Source organism: Bubalus bubalis, chromosome 14 (genome assembly GCF_019923935.1).
Source record: "Bubalus bubalis isolate 160015118507 breed Murrah chromosome 14, NDDB_SH_1, whole genome shotgun sequence".
Taxonomy (NCBI): domain Eukaryota; kingdom Metazoa; phylum Chordata; class Mammalia; order Artiodactyla; family Bovidae; genus Bubalus; species Bubalus bubalis.
This window is the reverse complement of record NC_059170.1, coordinates 65,010,209-65,029,632: the sequence shown is the minus strand read 5'-3', so window position 1 is coordinate 65,029,632 and position 19,424 is coordinate 65,010,209. Positions and strand designations below refer to the sequence as shown.

The 19,424-nt window shown below is 40.5% G+C and overlaps 1 protein-coding gene across 32 annotated transcripts in view; it reads left to right on the top strand.

Moving 5' to 3' along the window:
* The window catches only part of PARD3 (par-3 family cell polarity regulator), a 579,687-nt gene that overhangs the window by 384,140 nt on the left and 176,123 nt on the right, over nucleotides 1-19,424 (top strand). For 30 of the 32 annotated variants that reach the window (XM_044928208.2, XM_044928201.2, XM_044928194.2 and 27 more), the window contains one exon: nucleotides 11,281-11,512. In XM_044928208.2, the coding sequence (XP_044784143.2) occupies nucleotides 11,281-11,512 (232 nt within the window). Of the gene's footprint in view, nucleotides 1-11,280; nucleotides 11,513-16,402; nucleotides 16,527-19,424 lie in introns of those variants that run through there. The other 2 variants (XM_044928217.2, XM_044928216.2) reach the window with 1 other exon arrangement.

Genomic DNA, 19,424 nt, shown 5'->3' with positions numbered 1-19,424 from the left:
CAGCGCGCATCGGCAGCAGCGCGTGGGGTGGCATTGACGTTTCACTCCTCCCGCTTGTGTCCCACTCTGGACCTGGGCGTCTGAGACCTCCGCGCCTCAGCAAACTCTTTGGTCTTCTCTAAGAAAAGATCTGTCAAGGCTGGTGTTACTGCTGGTGGTTATGAGACTGTTGACTTTCTTTATGGCTAGGTACAGGTGTGAGAAAGGAGTCTGGCTCCCTCCTCCAGTTGCCTAAACCCCACCCTTTGCAGAGCGGATTCTGGAGGCGCGTTCTGCATACGCTCTTTCTCTGTCTGCACGCGTGTCTATGCTCATGCCCTCACTGTGCAGCCCCACCCTGCATCCTTACTGTGTGGGCGCTATCCCTGGCCGCATGTCTGAGTTCTGATGGCTTCGTGCTTTGTGGGACCCTCTGGCTGAGGTCCCTTCTTGTACAGACGTGGGCCTCGGGCCAGTTATGGCCGCCACGTCACTGTTGTGCAGTGCTCTGAGAAAGGACCCTGTCCGAGCCGACGGTCTGTTAGACGGCCTTCCTGTGAGGATGCCGTCCGTACACCCTGGAAGCATGGGTTGGGGGGTGGGGGCGGGCATAACCTGTCCCGCTTAGCCTATGTCTGTCCCATGCAGTCCTTTCCCTCTTTACAGGCGGAAGTCACACGCGTGGAGGGTGAACTTGATTGTTCTTGTCAGCTGGGTCAAGCTCCTCCCCGGTGACGCTCTTTCAGGCTTGGAGCAGGCTTGCCTCCTCTCAGCAGTGCTGCAGTCGTGGCATGCGCACAACAGTGGGGGCCAAGAGACCCGGGCGGGATCCATGTGGTATCTGGTATCTGTCATCTTCTGTAACACTTATGTGCTTCCTGTGGAGATGGCAGAAGTCGGCGTTTTTGTCTCTCATTTAATCCATCTGGCCTCTCCACGTTGTCTGTGTCTGTCTGGATCAAGATGGAGCTTTGTATTCTGGGACCCATTATCTCTGAGGCCCTACCTGTGTTTGACAGGTCAGGGCATCTACAATCTGCTCCCTCTTCTATGCAAATCATACTTCCCGCCTGGCTCTCAGCGAGAGGCTCCTACAGCCCCCGTCATAAATCAGCTTCTGTTGAAACCAAGAACATGGATGCTACATAACATTGACTTGTTTTATTTTTGAAAATATAGAGTACAACCCCCACCCCCTTTTTACCCTCTATTAAAAGTCGTCAGCCTTGCTATCAATTCAGGAACAGCTTTCTGTCGAGGTCAAGGAGGTGATACACAGCAAAACCAAAGACTGTCCTTTTCATTGTACTCTTGATTTTAAGATCTATCCAGTCTACAATTTTAAATGTGAGAACGGTATTCCTTGAAAACATAGAGACAGATTGCATTTAAGGAGCTTGCCTGCTTTCTTATAGTACTCTTAACAGGAGATAAGGGAAAAAAAAAAGCATTGCTCTAAAGTATGCATAACTTAGGTTAGCAGTATGAGATTTGAGGAAACTGAATTTATGTTAGGAAGTTAGCTAATCTGAGAGCTTCAAGATTAATTTTCATTTATTTTGTTAGCTTCAAAATAGTAGATTACATGAGTATCTCAGATTTTTCTACTCTTAGCATGCTCTACATTTCTAGCCATCTTTTGTCACTACTTATTTGAGCAAAAATTATGTAAATTAGGTAGTTATCTTAAGAATCTCCAGCAGATTACCATAAATCTATAGTGGAAGAATTCAGTGTATGGTTTTCAGAAGTACTTTGTAAAGGATTTACCATTTGGTTAATCTATCTTTTTGGATAATTGGATGTTGATCTATTAAAAATATTTATTCTGAAGTGCTGGGAATAAGGATAACCTGTCTAATCCTCTTATGACAATTTGTATACTTAAGTATCACTTGCAGTTTAAGAAAAGGAGCTTTGGATAATTTTAGGACATTTCTGAATGCGATAGAAGTATAACCATGTGACAAAGCCAAAGCTGTCAATTCCTTATATTTCTTTTTTTAGGTGAAAAGTAAGTTAGGCTAAAAGTATGATGAAAAGTCACATCTAAAGTGTCTGAATTATAGATTCCTCATTTGAAGCATTTTCTGATAAGAAAAAAGTATGTAAATATTTGACTAAGATAGTACTTAGGAATTAAATCAGAATGCATGCCTTGTGATTTGCAGTCCTGCGAGTTTTCTACAATATTAAACAAACTTCCTAATGGGAAAATCCGTTACATTAAAACTTCAATAAAGTATTAATGAGTCATGGGACCTAAAATCTGATATTTAGGCTGTAAGTTCCAGAGAGGCTAAGGGTGCTTCAACCCACTGGGCAAACCAACTTTTGGGAAGCAGTATGGTTAATGGTTAAGGGCTGTTGTAATGCACAGGTTGCCATGGCACCAAAGTGTGGGGCACCCACTCAGCCCATGTGGAAGAGGGGAGGGAGGGGAAGCTTCTCACAAGAGGTATGAGTTGAGATGAGTAATCCTGCTTGAGTGGTCTTCATTGGGGTTTGTCGGGAGCTTAGGGAGGGGGACCATCTCTGGACCACCAGTATCCTATTGAGGTTGATGTGTGCAGATGAGAGTGTGGTGAGGAGTGAGATGTAAGACATATGCAGAGAACAGCTTGCAGACAGCCTTGTTTAAATAATTTTTGTTCATACTAAGGACCTTAAAGAGCATTTGAAGAATTTCAAGTGAAAGAATATGAGTGTTGGGGCTGTAGAATCGAGGGTGGGTTATTGGGGGTGGGCCGGTAAATAGCAGTGTTGGTGGCAAGATTGGTTCTAGGACAGTAATGCGGTAATCCAGGTGAGTAATGATGCTTGGCAAAGCCAGAAGAAAGGAAGAAACTGCATTTACATGCTTAGCATCCCACACATGTAGATGGATGATAGTGATGAGGTTTTCTCACTAGTACCTCCAGGCACAGAAACTTAGAATTATCATCTCATTGCATAATCCCTCCATTACCAAATTTTCTTAATTTTTCTGCATGAAATCTCATAATTTCACTCCTTCTACCCAATCCAGCCCCAATTCTCATTATTTAATATCTGAAGTTACTATTAGGATCTCATAACTGGTCTGACTGTCTCTCCATTTGCTGAGTAAGCTCTGGAGTCACACTGTCCTCACGGTCCTTCAAGCTCCCTTGTGCGTTCTCATCCAGACCACGTGTCGTCCCTGAGGTTTGTCTTCTCCCTGCCCTGACTGTCCCCTACCCTCTCCTGTATATGACTGTTGTCTTCCTTCTTCAAGACACTTTCCCCCAACCTAGCTAGTTTCTCCTTGACTCTCTAGAGCTCTGAGTATGGACGTTCCCCGACTTAACAGTAGTTCAACTTAGGATTTTTTGACTTTACAGTGGTTTGAAAAGGACGTGGTTTTAGTAGAAATTGTACATCTAACTTTCAACTTGGGTCTTTTCCCAGCTGGTGATAATGCAGATCTTCTCTGGAGATGATGGGCAGTGGCAGCAGCTTCAGCTCCCAGTCAGCCATGTGATCACAAAGGAAACAGCAGCTCCGAGCCAGCCATGTGATCATAAAGGAAACAGCCCCAAACCATTCTGGTTTTCACTTTCAGTACTGTAGTCACTAAATTACATGAGACATTTGACACTTTGTTATAACTTAGGCCCTGTGTTAGATGGCTGAGCCCAATTGTGGGCTAATGTCAGTGTTCTGAGCACTTTTAAGGTAGATGAGCCTAAGCTGTGATGTTTGGTAGGTTAGGTATATTCTGTACATTTTTGACTTTGGTATTTTCCATTTATGCTGAAGTTTATCATGCCATAACCCCACTAGAAGTTAAGGGAAATCTGTATACAGATGTGTATGAGCCTTCTTAGTATTTTTATAACATCAAGAAATTTTTGTGGATCTCTCAATAAGGGTTGCATGGCATGGGAGATAAGAACGCTGACTTTTAGGGGACAATCATTTTGACTTCTCATTAAATAGCAAAGCTCACCCTTCACTGTTCCATCACATTTGCACATTCTTATGTTGTTCTTTATTTTTGCTCTTGTTTTCCTACTTAAAAGAGTCAGAGCAGTGACCTGGACTCCCTTTCCTTGACACCATAAATTTTTTGTATATGTTAAAATATACATTTGACACCAGTTGAATCCATGATAAAAATAAAATTCTTAGTGGCAATTCCAACAGTGGGGTTATAAGTGCCACTCTTTTCATTGTGTAGTCAGTCCATTGGGTCTGATGAAAGGAAAACCTTCAGCTTCTTTATATGTTGTTCTCTGTGGACAGGAAACAGTACCCATTATAGATCATTATTTGAATGTGAAATTTAATTATACACTGAAAGCAAATTTACAAAGGTTCAGAAACTGGAGGGTCCGACCGCCCTTGTATTTGTTCTGCTACATTCTCTTGGACAGGGAGAGATAGAGGAGGTGACATTCTACCAAGATCTTCAGCAACATTCTGCCTGTTTGTTTGAAGGGATGCATTAAAGGAAACTTGAGAACATAAAGTAGAAATGAAGAATTGTTTTTGATAATAAGTCTTAATCTCTAGAAGTGTGATTTTATTGTTTTTGTTCTCTCTACTCCTTACCCCTATGTAAACTAAGTGTTTTTTGTTGTTTTTTTTTTTTTTTAATGAAATAATCTAATTTTAGAACACTGGGTTTTAGGAATCAACTATTTGAACATTCCTCCAGTCACAGAAACCCCTTCTCTAAGACCGCTGATAAATGTCAACCACTTCCTTCATGCCTTTTTCTCCTTTCAGTCATACTCTCTGTTCTTCATAATATCAGTTATTATTCTCACCCCACATTTTAGTGTAAAAGCTGTTTAATTCTTCGTGTGTCTTGCCAGCGTTGTGTGTGTGTGTGTTTTTCAAATGTTCTGAAGAAGCTAAGTTTTTCCATTGCCAAGAGCTCATCATTCTAATGTTAAAAGTCAGGGTCCAGAAAAGCAGATCCTATTATTCCACACCATCTGTGTCACTAGCTGTTCATTTCCTACATCTTTTATTCCTTTTCCAAAGTCAATATTCCACTAAAATAAGAAACAAAAATAACATATTTATTAATAATAAAAATTTCTTAAATACTATCCTGGACTTTGCAGTACCTGGGAGTTCAGTCCTCATTTATTTTTATTACACTGTATTTTAACTAACATTAGTCAGCAGAAATTGGTAGTGGTCAGTGGATTTGCTAAATCTAGTGTAATTTTCCAGTTATTAATGCCTCATTTTAACTTATTCATTTAAAATTTTAAGCAGGTAGATTCTGAAGACTGCATGCTCTTGCATCCAATTACTACCTTTAATCCTTTGTCTTGCAAAGTAAATTGTAAATTACTCAAGAGTATGTGTTTCTTTATTCAATATTGCTATTACTAGAGTAGCTCTTTCTAAACAGGGAGCAATAAAGGATGTTTTTCATATAATGGGCTATTTGTTCAATCTATTCAACAAATATTTAATAACACTCTTTTGAGCTATGCCCTCAAAGGAGAGTACTTGTTCACTGATGAATAAGAAGTAATGTTACCATTTTAATTTTGTATTTCTCTGTTTTTTATTTCTCTAAATGTTTGTACCAACTCATTTCACACTAGTAACAAGTCTGAGCAAATCACTTAATTTTAGTAAAATTGTCAAAGCTGCCTCGAGTGATATTAACTGCTAAATCTTACACTTGTGATAGATAGTACAGTGGATATTCCACAGCTGCTCTGAAGTTTGATTTATGTAATGTACCTATTAAGATGCTTTCAGCTGCATTTAGTAGAAAAATCAGTTTAAACCAGTTCAAACCTTGAGGGAATACACTGTCCTACCTGGTTCTATAGTTGGGCAGCTTCGGGGATTACTGATTACACAGCGTAATGGTATTATCAAAGCACTGCTATCTTTCTGATCCTTCTGCTACACCATCCACAAGTCAGTTTATCCAGAAGGTAACTGCAGTGCTCAAAATCCTAGTGCTTCCTTGATCCCATCCAAGTGAAGGGAGTGAGTCATCTCCCCAAGCATAGAATATGTCCTTTCAGGGTGTCAAGGCTGTTCCTGTGCTAATAAGAGTGGACAGGGGCAGGGGCCCATAAGCCAGGGTAAACCTAGTAATGGATTCATCCCTCGAAGCTGGACCGCATTCCTGAACACAATCAGAGTTCCATTAGAAAGGAGGAAGGGAGAAATAGATTTGGGATGAGCAGGCAACAGAGATAATTACAGTCCCCCAAACTGTATTGCTTCTCAATGGAAAAAAATGGTGAATGACCATGTGGCTTAGAGTCAACTCTTGACAGTGAATTGTGTGTGATGACCAGATTGAACGAAGTGTTTATTTGTGGCAGAAGTTACAGAACTTTGAGGTTCAGTGTACACCTAAGGTCATTTTCCCAATGACTGTTACTATCTAAGGGCTTAATCTTTTCCAAACTTCTTGACCCAGTGCTAATAGGATAACTTGCAGAACTGAGTAGCTGAATTTGTCACATGGAGTAGAATTTTAATTGCGCTGTATTTGCATCTGTTGAAAATATGGTAATTAGGTATGTCTTAATTGCAGAATGTGCTGCCTGGAAGAGAAATAAGCAGCTTCATGTTATACCTTCTTTAAAAAGAGAAACTTCAGAGTATCTGTCTTTACAGATAATCACATGGGAAAGCAACTGATAGTGTAGTGCATAGAGCAGGTTGAAACAGGCAGAAATGTTCGTCAAAAATAGAAATTTCCATTTGTTTGGAAGGAGGTAATTGTCTTTCTTTGGGCAGACTATCTGCAAAAAGAAAGGAAACAATAAAGAGAAAAAAATGTAAATTTATATAGCATTTAGAATAGTAAATTACCTAAATGTAGGTTTATGATTCGTTCTTTCATTGTAATTTACTGTATGAACACAATAGATCAAGTCATTTGTGCATTATATATCACCAGTGCTTTTCTTCCTTGAAAATTGTTTATCTGAATATCTTTTGTGTTTTTTTAAGGGAATAAAGTATTTTATTTACCTTATTATAAAGCTGATATTAATTATACAAAGATTGGTTTTAAAACTGAAAATAATTTGAGTAGTCTATCAATGACCTTGAATATATACATTTTTAAAAAAATTAAGCATGTGTAACCAATTTACATAAGCTTTTAAAAACCAAAGTAATTCTGCCTAGAAATGGGGTAAAGTGAGATTCTTATTTTTCTCTATCAAATAATTTTAGTGTTTGAAGCATATATAATGTAATACTCTAAAAGAACATCTTATGTTTATACATAGGAAGCCACATATTGCTAAATATTTTTAATTAGTTGGCATTTGAAAGGATTAGTTACACCCATACACCCCCAGAAGAGTTTCTGTGATAGTGTATTATCTAAATCAGAATGTTCAGAACAAGCATAAAGAATTCTCAAATGTACAAGTATGATTGTAAAACAGTCCACTTGCTTTGAGCAGGAAACTGAGCTAGGAGTTTTGATTTTACAAAATGAGGTTACAAAACCTGGAGTTAGTAAATGATTTAATACTAATTTTCTCTGCTTCACCCACTTTTGAAGATAAGTCGTATTACATACACCAGGAAATTATTGGGAATATGAAAGGAATTGGCACCAAATGTGACTTCAGCATATAGTTAGTTATGAAGGCGCTGCCTTTTTTCTGTGTCAGAGCCAAGAGCAGACATATGCCCCGTGTGCTTCTGCCAAAACTATTAGGCAGAAAACTAGCAGAATCGCTCCTGATCTTCCATTCATGATTTATGATAATGGTCGCTGTGGAAGACGAAGTCATTTATGTTTATTGAGCTCGTTTTTTTGTTTATAGTTTCAGACATTGTAGAGGGTCATACAATCCATTAGACGATATGTACAGCATTAACAATAATAGTTAAAACCCTACCAGAAACTGATGAGATAACCAAGAGCAATGACCTCCCTGTGGCTACTGTCACTGGGGTGTGGCTGGTGTTGTCAGGCTTAATGAGAGGAACATAGGCATCATTCTGAAGTCAGAGGATAGTGATATGTGGAGATAAAAGTTTGATATGTGGGTAAAAGTTTGTCTGGTTGGGATAAAGTCATGAGTCAAGTTTACCACTAATCTTCCTGTGAAACAGTCATTCATAGGCAGCTTCTGTCTGGCCAGTGGTCCTCATTTTAGAAGCTTAGAGAGTGGGAAACAGACCTGTGATTGTATCATATGAGAAGTACAATCATAAAATTTGTACAAAGCGCTTTGGACAGGTAGGTAGAATGAGTTTTGCCTGCAGGACTTGCAGAATATTGACTAGCATCCCTTTATCTGGGTCTTCCCTGGTGGCTCAGAGGTTAAACCGTCTGCCTGCAATGTGGGAGACCTGGGTTCGATCCCTGGGTTGGGAAGTTCCCCTGGAGAAGGAAATGGCAACCCACTCCAGTATTCTTGCCTGGAGAATCCCATGAACAGAGGAGCCTGGTGGGCTACAGTCCACGGGGTCGCAAATAGTTGGGCACGACTGAGCGACCTTACTTACTTACTCCCTTTATCTAACTTGAGTATATATATAGGTTTTGTAGCTCCTGAATACTTTTGAGAACTGTCTTTTCATGATTTGGTCCATTGCCTCCAAGTCGAGGCCACACTCATTTCCCACAAAGTGTGGAAGCAGTAGTTTGTAACCAGATAGAGCACAGCGAAGTTCAAGGATGTTTTCAGACAAGAGGCTGCAACCCTGCTTAAGCTATATTTTACATTCTCTTGGGGAGCACCCACTGGAAAAGGCTATACAGTGAGACCTCCCTGGGCCAGGACCATTATTCTTTCCCTGCTCTGTGTGTACAACACAACAATCACAGCCTTAACTCGGCATTTATTTGTAAGGCTATGGATTTTCTCTAGCAATGTCCATCTGAAAGTTGGAACTGGCTTTCTCTAACAAACCCTCTCAATTCCTATTTCCATATGAATTGACAGAGACTAAAATGATCAGCTTTTGAAAATGCGTGCTTGTCCCTTGGAGGAGGAGAGTGGCTCCCAGTTAGTTACCCCAGTGCAGAGGGAAGCGAGCCTTTCTTTGGTTGGAAGCCTGTCCTTGAGTCCCTGTGCACAATGGTTCGAACTACAGGAGTGATTTCATCAGTAGCAGCTACTAGTCACAGTGCTGGACGACCACACAAGACTGGCAGTGGGTTTCTTGAGACATGGTGCTGGCTGCTGGAATGATCTTCTGGGCAGAGAGTGGAGTGACTGGATGATCGATGACCTGCATCCATGCTGTATGAAGCATGGAATTGAGCAATCACAAACAGAGTTGATCAAAGAAACGTGACGGTCTGGCTGAGGTACAAGTGTGCCAGAATATAGTACAGAGAGCCCCACACTGGCGGTGTGCTGGTCCCACACCTGTTTCCTTAGCAAGAAATGGAAGATGTTGGTCTAAGTGACTTCCAAAGTACCTTTTGCATTTAGACACAGTGGTATTTTTACTCTTTGGCTGTAGCCTGGGATGGGATGGAAAATAGGTTGCCTCATGTTTTTAATCAAATGTGAAAACAAAAGAATTCTACACTTGCTTTGGTTATTAGCTAAATAATTAGCATTAAAATTTTTTAAAACTTGGTTAAGGTTGTACCTTAACCAAGTTTACATCATTTGTTAGTATCTTCTAAGATCTGTGAGAGTTTAATAGGACACTAAGATACTAAGATGTTGTTTTTTTTTTAATTTGATTTTTATTTCACAATAGAACATAGTTTATTTGCGATGTTGTGTTAGTTTCCAGTGTACAGCAAAGTGATTCAGTGATGTATATACATATATCCATACTTTTTCAGCTTTTTTTCCCATATAGGTTATTATAGAATATTGGACAGAGTTCCCTTTGCTATATAGTGGGTCCTTGTTGGTTATATATTTTATGTATAATAGCATGTATATTTTACAAAGTTCTAATTTATCCCTCCCCCCACTCTTCCCCTTTTGTAATCCTAAGGTGGTTTTCCAAGGCTGTGAGTGTTTCTGTCTTGTAAATAAGATGATACTGAGACTGCTCTTATTATACTCATAATTTTGTATATTGCTAACTCAAGTTCTGGTGGAGAGGCAAGACTGAATTTCACTTGAAGGTATATTAACTTGATCTAGAGGTTGGTTCTTTGTGAAAGATTTCTGTCTTATATGGTTCTGTGTTAAAAGAAGCTCAAAAACACTGATTCCTACTTTTTTTGTTGATGCAGGGGGGCAGAAGTGACCTCAGATTTCAAGAGGTACCCTGGAGCCCCAATAATTCTTACTATATTTGGAAAAACCTTAGGCAACTAATCTGGAAAAGGATTTATGAGGAAGGCTGTGCACGTGTGCATCTATTGCATCCTAAAATAGAAATTCCTGAAGTTCTTTTGGAGGTGGAGACTTGTCATTCTTTCAAATGCAAAAAGTTGGGGGTATACCATTGGACCATATGCTGACTAAGTGTTGCTTCAAAGGATGGAATATTGTAATCACTAAAGTATAGCTTTTATCTGCAAAGTTCAAAGGACTGTGAGGCTGTGGATTTATGCCTTCATGGCTCCATCCACCTCTGTTCACCTATCATTGTGTCAACCAAAACGCAACATTATTTCAGATTAGAACATATAGTAACATTGGCTTGTAATGCTGGCCTCACAATAACAATGTACTGACAATATAAGGAAAAAGTTAGAGAGGCTGTGAACATCCAATCTTCTCTATGCAGAAATCACAAAGGGACGTATTTGGGAGGCTGAGGAAAGAAGTCCTGTGTGGACACTGGTGTGCTTACTAGTGAGTGGTGCAACTGAACAAATCCATGAGGGGCTGGGGTGGAGCTTCATCCCCTTACACAGGAGGAAAGGAAGCTGTTGGTGAGAGGCTGCTTGTTTTCATTTTGCAAATGTGATACTGAGGATCTTTGGGGTCAGCTGTGTGATGAGGGCTTGCTTATCCCCACAGCAGTACAGGCTCCGTATCAACATGAGGGAATCCATCTGGTCTGGGACTCAGATTACTATCACTATACTAATACTATACTATTACTAATAATATACCGTTGCTATTACTAATGCTATACTGTTGCCATTGCTGTTACTGTTATTGTGACTATTACTCTCTTACCGTTGGCCCGTCATCTTCACGCAGGAGTACACACATGCATGGTAGTCATCTGCATCACGTGTTCCATTCTAATTCTACGCAGGATAAACAATGTTTGCAAGCCTCATTGGAAATATGGGAAAGAAATGCTCACACGACTTCAACCTCCTTATATTTATCCCTTTGGTTCCCCATGTTCTTTATCTTTTTTGTGTGTTTGTTTCCTTTTAAGTGGAAGAAGACACGGAAGAAAGTTCGAGATCAGGAAGGGAATCTGTATCCACAGCCAGTGACCAGCCTTCCCACTCTCTGGAGAGACAGATGAATGGAAACCAAGACAGAGGCGAGAAGCCCGATCGGAGGAAAGAGAAAATAGGCAAAGAAAAGAAGAAAGACAGAGACAAGGAGAAGGAGAAGATGAAAGCCAAGAAGGGGAAGCTGAGGGGCTTGGGAGACATGTTCAGGTAGGTGCTACCGGGCGGGGCTGGCCCGTCCCCACTGTGAGTGCCAGGCCAGCGCCAGATGTGAGGACTTTGAGGTCAGCTGAGAGTCCTCTCTAACTCCCAGGTTTCATTGCTGTGTTTTTACTTTCTTAAGGATTTCACTGGAGCTATTTCAGACCCTTTTAAAGTGCCTGAAAGATGCTATCTTGCCAACCATGTAAATAACTGTTGAGAGGAAGGAGGGACGGAGACAAAGGGCCCTCACAGCCCCTGTTTATTCTTTTGTGTGTGTGAACAATGGTTCATTGTTGACACTGAACATGGAGCTCAAGTTAGTGGTAGTGCATAAAGGCTCATTAATAACAAGTCTAAAAAAAATGTTACAAATAGAGCTTCAATTAAGCTGTGTTGATTAATTTAATACTTATTGCTTCAGTCAGTAAAGATTTCATTAAATGCAGTCTCTGGCTGTTTCCTGACAGTTGTTTTTGTGCCCCTAAATTATACTCTAGGATTACTTAGCATATCATTTTTTTTACAAATCATGGCTACACAATAAAAGTGACAAGTTGTTCAGAAGTTGCTCTGAAACTCTCCCATAAATGTTCATTGGAGGTGATTTATAATATTCAGGTATTTAATGTTAAATATAAAGATTGCTTGATTGTTCCATAAATTAAAACCCTAAACATATCAAGATGATGGTTTAAAATTGAAAACAGATGGTATCACCACTTAACTTCAAAAAGTCATTATCCTGCATTATGAATCCCTTCCTTTTAGCTTTTTTTAATTGTAAAATGTGAACAAGAGTTTTTATTTTCATAGAATTTCCTGATTTATGGTCCTGAGGTTGACCTCAATAACTCAGGGAGTTATAGATAAGTCAAGACCATGAAGTTGAGGACTCAAGCCCAACCTGCAGGCTACACACACACCAGATGTGTCCTGTGGATGGACTCAGCCAGAGCTAAGTCAAGTGCATGGAGGAAGTAAACTATAGGCGTAGATAACACAGAGCTTGGCCCATGAGCAGTATCAGCTTTAAATTAAATACGATCACATTTCCATATTCAGTGCTTCAGAACACTAGAATTAGCATCCTTTTATACGGGAGTTTTTCTTGTTGATATACCACTCCTCCTGAATGCATTTTTAGTCAGATCATCTTTCATCATTATATTTTCACGTTCAGGGACACCGATGGATGGAATTGCTCTAACTGCCACTTTATTTCCGTTTTGGTGTTAGTCAGAAGGCTTCTCAGCTCATAATCAGGCATCTATATAACACACAGAAATTAGGCTGTTGCCCATCAATTAACATTGAGAGAATTTGCACCCCTGTCTTCTTTGAATCAGAAACTATGAAATAAGAGGAAACCTCCCCTAAAATGTATCTGGCCTGGAGACCAATCCTGCTTCTACAACCCACTCCTGAGTGAAGTCTTCCTGAAGGCATGTAGGTTTCCTTCATCAGCCAACCATTATCTGATTGATTCAGTGCTCTGGTCACCTCATGGAATACGAAATAAGCAAAATTCTAGTTTGTTTATAAATTATTTTAGAAATTTATACAGTATTTTAATTAGACATTATTTTTTTCTGTAACTTGCAACTCCAGAATAAGAGAGGCTTTATGGTCGAGTTTTCTTTTTGGGGCTAGAGGAATGGTGAGTGTGGGGGCACTTGGCAAATTTATTTTCTTTCAAAGGGACCCTAAATGCAACCCTATGCAATCTTTTCTGAGCTGAAAGTTCTATAAAACATGTGGGCTTCCTTGGTGGCTCAGTGGTAAAGAATCTGTCTGCCAGTGCAGGAGACGGGTTCAATTCCTGGGTCAGGAAGATCCCCTGGAGGAGGAAATGGCAACCCACTCCAGTATTTTTGCCTGGGAAATCCCACGCACAGAGGAGCCTGGTGGGCTACAGTCCACAGGGTTGCAAAGAGTTGGACACAACTTAGCGACTGCGAACATGTACACTAGATCAAATGCTATAGGTTATACCTCTAACCTGTAGTGAAAGCCAGCTCTGTGACAATGACGACTGATTTGTAACTTCAAAGGCCTGAGTGTTCTTGAAAATCACATTTTTTGTTTAAGTGCAGGGCCTGAAGGTTTTTTCCTAAAACTAAGTTTATAGCCTCCCAATGCTTAAGAATGGCTACTGAGAAACACATGGACATTCACACTTTTCTGGGACGGATATGCTGGAGTAAGCTCATGCTGACTTGTGAGAGTTGTTCAATTTTGGAAATTTTGCCACTGACTGTTAAACCCAGCCATTATTAAAAATTAGACAACTTCTATGACAAAGATAACAACTACTCAAAACTCATCACTTCCTAATCCTTTTATTATATACTATGAGCTCTGCTTTTTAGGTGATTTATGCCCACTGTATCGGCAGAGCGCTGATGCTGCATGCAGGTAGCTTCAAATTAGCTGTGTCGGGAGTCCTTTTACCCCAGGAAGTATATGAATTCCACAAAACAGTTTATTTTTTCCTACCAGGAGAGCCACACACCACCACATGGACAATGCAGATATATCCGAACAGGTTGCAGTATCTTGTCGAGTTCCCTAGAACATGGCCCTCTTCCCACTGGTTTTTTTTAGGGAAATGATTGAAGCTTGCCGAATACCCCTCCTTGAAAATGAGTTGAGGATCCTTTATTAGAGTAAAATAAACTTTTTCTTTGGTTGTCTATTGGCACTCCTTCATACCATTATGATATGCCCTTAGTATTTGCGAAGACTCTGAAAGCACTGTTAGATTTTTCAAAGCATTTTTTATACTGCCTCCATACCTACTAAATCTAATTATTTGAGACTAAATAGACTTTTGGGTTGATTCTTTTATGTTTCCTTTTTTTTTTTTTTTTTTTGGTAACAACAGAGGGGAAGATAGTAAGATTTAAAATGAATCTCTTCCTTTTTTTTTGTTCTATTGAGGAAAACAGGATGAGATTCTTTTAGTGCTATTGCTTTAAAATACCTTAATCAAAAAGTGTATGTGCATTTAATTTCTTAGAACACTTTGTAAGGAGATGTGGGGTGTGTGTGTGGTGGGGGATGTTATGATTTGTTTCTGTTTTTGGTTAACAGAAAGCAAAGAGTAAGGGTAAGGAGCATTAGATTTTACATGTCTGGCTTTTTAGGCACGTGAACTTTTTCTTTTTAGTCTCTTGAGGGAATGATATACTTTCCTTCAAATTAGGCTCGCAGGCTCTGCTCCCCACCATTCCCCTCCCCTGCTCCCAAAACACACACACACACTCTTCCTTCCCCTGTAAGTTGTCTGTGAGTTTTGGTTACATTTGATGAGAGCCAAATAGATAAACCATATTTTTTAAAAATTTTGTTATTGGAGTATGATTGCTTTACAGTGTTGTGTTTCTGCTGTACAACTGAATCAGCTCTCTGTATACGTATATCCCCTCCCTCTCGAGCCTCCCTGCCATTCCACCCCTCTCAGTCATCACAGAGCACAGAGCTGAGCTCCCTGTGCGACATAGCAGCTTCCCGCTAGCTTCCGTTTTACACATGGTAATATATATATATTTTAAAACTGTACTGCAGGAATCCATGGCACCCTGAATAGGTATTTTTATTCATTGGTCTATACAGATGACATGGTTTTCTACTTTGAGTATTGAACAGTAGTCATAAAAATGGTTTAATTATTGATAAACAGCTCTAGGAGAGAATATTGGGAGTCATATTTATATGTCTGCTTATAAATTATGGAGTATATGAAATGCAAAAGCTGCCTTAATGCAAGTTTTAAATCACAAATTTAAATCTATAAGGAATCAAGTGACAAATGTAAAGTGTTCTTGTTTGTATGAATTTGTCCTTGTATGACATCTTCTCTTGCTCCAAAGGCACTCCCACAGCCTTAATTAAAATGGCTTTGGATCTGAGAAACCCGAGTTTCTCTACGAAACAGATAAACGTGACTTTGTTGATGTGATCATTCTTTGTGAAAGTGCAGGGCAGAAGGAGGGTCTGATTTAGAGCCTTCGTTCTTTTTCGAATATCATGGAATTGTCTGCCCTCTGATATCACAGATTCCTTTGGATATTCTGGTTCTTGAATGCCTGGCTATTCAAATTTAATACCATAAAATGTTTCCTAGAATTCTGCAATTGTCTGAAATTGCCACCAAAGAGGGAACTAAGTCTATCCTTTAGAAGGAGAGAGATCTGTTGTTTAATGTTTTAAATGTGTCTACTTTTCAAAGAAAGCAACAGCATCATTAAGCAATGTGTTTTTTGGTGAGTTTCCATCTCCAGAATGAAATAATCAAAAAGAAAATAAACTCCCTTATTTGGGACAGTATATTCAGATAGTAAGTACTTAAAATCGATGTATTCCCCCCTTTTCACCCTGGAATAAGTGTAATTTGATGCTACTTTGCCTGAAACATTAGAATCATTCTCAATGTCATAGAATTGCCTGCCGTCTGAAATTGAAGCTTCCTGGACGTGACCCCGCTCACGCCTATAAGGGTGCTTCGTTTGCTGTTGTGACGCATGACGGCTGAGGGCCCGTCGGCCCTGGACCATGGAAGCAAAAGCCATGGTGCTTTGTCACCATTAAAACTGAATCCTCCAGTTACATTGACAATGATTCCCTGGGTCCCTCCAGCATGGTTTTATCCTGTTCTGTACGAGGTAAAGGATAATTTCGTTTGAAACCTTGTTTGGTTGAAATCAGATATATGGCTGTCATTCCCTTTTCAGTATATAATTGTCTTCAGAACACAATGAACACGATCAGATCTTAAAACGCGATGTCGTAGTCTGGATCACACGTAGGCTTATGAGAGAATAGCAAACACGCGTTGTGGTTGTCTCCCTTACCTGTGCTCACTAACCGTGTGTCTGTACCGTGTTTCTCGTTTAGCCTGGCCAAACTGAAGCCTGAGAAGAGATGAGCAACAAGCCAGAGTCCAAATGTCTTGAGAAGCACATATTGCACAGTTTTGTTTTTTTTTTAAAAAAAAAACAATAAATTTACTTTTAATGAATTCTTAGTGGCTGTTGACAAATTTTGTTTACGACATCAGCAGTTTTGATGGTTTCATAATGTTTGTATTGATTGCTTTAGAACTTTTTATTATTATTATTATTTTGTATTTTTTATTTATTTATTTGGCTGAGCCGGGTCTTAGCTGAGGCATGTGGGATCTAGTTCCCCAATCAGAGTTTGAACCGGGGTGCCCGGCATTGGGAGCTCAGAGTCTTAGCCACTGGACCACCAGGGAAGTCCCCTGGAACTTTTTGTTCTTGATGTCAAGCTTTGGGGTTTACTGCTTGGCAGAGAAGTGTTTTTAATCCCCTCTTTTCTTGGCCCCTTTTCATAGTGGAAAACCATCGTCCTTGCTGCTGGTGTACTCAGAGCTCACCCAACTATACCCAACGATTGTGAGGATGGGTGCTTTGGGAGGAGGTGATACGCTGGTTTGGTTTCATTGAGTGACATGATGGCTGGGGTCACAGGCAGGCAGAGGAACAGCCTGTGGGTAATGAGGTGTGTAGGTTGGGATAGTCACTCATCCATTGATGGACAAACAGGCCAGTTTGAAAGGCAATTTTTGGCAAAGGTTCATCCCTTGATGGATTATACAGTTTAGACCAAAAAAAAAAAAAAAAAAAAGCAAAACTGGGGTGGGGGAGCTTCTGAACAAATAAATATCTTTGGTCAGGGATGGCTGAACCAGGACGTTCTTCCAGTGTGGAAAAGTAGAGAGATATTGGCAAATAGTGACACCGAGGTTTGCAGAGACCCCAAGGATGAGGGCGCATGTTCCTTTATAAAAACTTTTCTGGACAGAGCTGCCAGCCCAGGTGTTGTCTTCACAGGGGTGAAAGCTCTTGCAAGTGCGTCTTAGACTCTCCTTCCTTTAGAGCAGCAATCCCCAACCTTTTTGCACCAAGAACCGGTTTCATGGAAGACAGTTTTTCCACGGAGTAGGGGTGGGGTGGGGATGGTTCGGGATGATTCAAGCACATTACATTTGTTGTGCATTTTATTTCTATTGTTATTACATGAGCTCCATATCAGATCATCAGGCAGTAGATCCTGGAGGTTGGGGACCCCTGCTTTAGGGCAAAGCCTTCTTCCACAGCCCCGTCATGCTTCATGGCCTCTTGGGTTTTCAGAAAGACTGCTGAGTTAGCTCTGTTTCCAAGATGTGTAGAACTGCATCCCACTCAAAGAGAAGTGGGATGATGAAGAGGAAAGCCATGTCCTAAGTGGGCTTAAGGCATTGGGGTGGGTGCCTGTGAGAAGGAGTCGCCTCTGTCTGACCTGGTAGCAGTTTGCAGCCCTCCCTTCATCCCCTCGCCCCCTCCCGAGCTGAGCAAGCCCTCTTTGCTGCAGGATGGAGGCGCCTGCAACAATGTCCATTTGCTCCTGTCAAAACACCTGGACTTGTGGATTTTGCCTCAGGCCCAGTTGCCCTGTGGATTAAGGTTAGCGGTTTCTCATTGGTAAAATTGAATGACATCCCTTGCAGCCTGCTGGTGATTCAGGGGACACAGTTAAAATAAATGTGGAGAAAATTAGGCCCACTTAATGAAACACAGGAGCAGTACTTTGTCATGGGAAAGAAAGAGCTGGAAGAGAGCGATTTTGCATACTTTTATTTTTCTGTTTGTCGTCTGGGCAGAGAACAGGTCCTTTATATAAGTATACCTGTTGGGAGGTTTCCTTGGAGTAAGTTCTGAATTCCTTAATCCCATACTTAATATAGACTTCTTCTAATTTGAATGGAAACAGAGGTTCCCATTTTTAACAGAGGAAAGTAAGTGACAGACTGACCTGTTAGCAAAGATGAGTTCTGGGGCAGCTGATAGCATCCTTCTCGTCCTCGTTAGAAGCTGAAGCACAGAGCCTCTGACATCTCCAGCTCGGAAACTGACTGCAGAGGGAGCCGAGGGGTGCCGAGCGTGACGGCTGGGCCTCGCTAAGACCTTTTCTGACGTTCTTTAACGCTGCTTTTCCAGAGAACAGCGGCCTGAATACAGAATGCAAGTGTCAAGGATGACACCTGCTTTATAGTCTGTGTAAAGCAAACCTTTCGTAAAAGAAATTTTTGACAGTTCTGAGATGCTAAGTCAATTTCAATACCAGACTGTGTAGAAAATAGAATCTTTTTGCTGCAATTGATGTGGAAATTGAAAGCCAGTGACTATTCACTCCTTACTAACATGGGGTAAATAAATACCACGCACCATCGAAAAATGCTCTAGAAGACAAACTTGGCTAATGACATTTACCATCGCAAAGACAGGAAATATTCTTTCTGAATGTTTTTATTTGTTACCATCAGAGAGACTCTGTGAATCTTTTACATTAAATGTACTGGATCAAGTACGTGTTATTCCTAAATGGATTTTTGTCAAGCCGCAATGTATTATATGAAAGAAACTGATCCTTTACAACTGTCTTTTAAAGGAGTCACTGGGGAAGTGACCTCTTACCTAATTGAATGTTGGAATTTTTTTTTTCTGACCTATGTTTAATAATACTCGATTTAGAATCAAAAGAGTAAAATTTGGTTAGGTCTCCTGTTAAACTTTCTACTTACTTTTTTCTAGGACCCATGCTTTAAGCTTGCTTATGTTGGGACGTCACTCCAGCAATGCTTGCTTCTCTCTCCTTCACCCTGATTCTGGCCCTTCTCTCCTGGAGCATCCACTCTGTCTTCTCCTCCACCTTAGAGAAAATCTGTCTTACCCCACCCCCTCCTTCCAGCTACTGCCTCATTTTCTCTTTTACCCATTACAGCAAACCGTGGGATCAGTTTCTGTCTGCTGCCTCCATTTTCCTGTTTTCTCTTAAACCCCCTTTAATGAAGCCCTTGCACCCTGTGGCTCCATAAGGCCTGTTCTCATCTGGCCACCAGCGGCCTCTCCTGCTA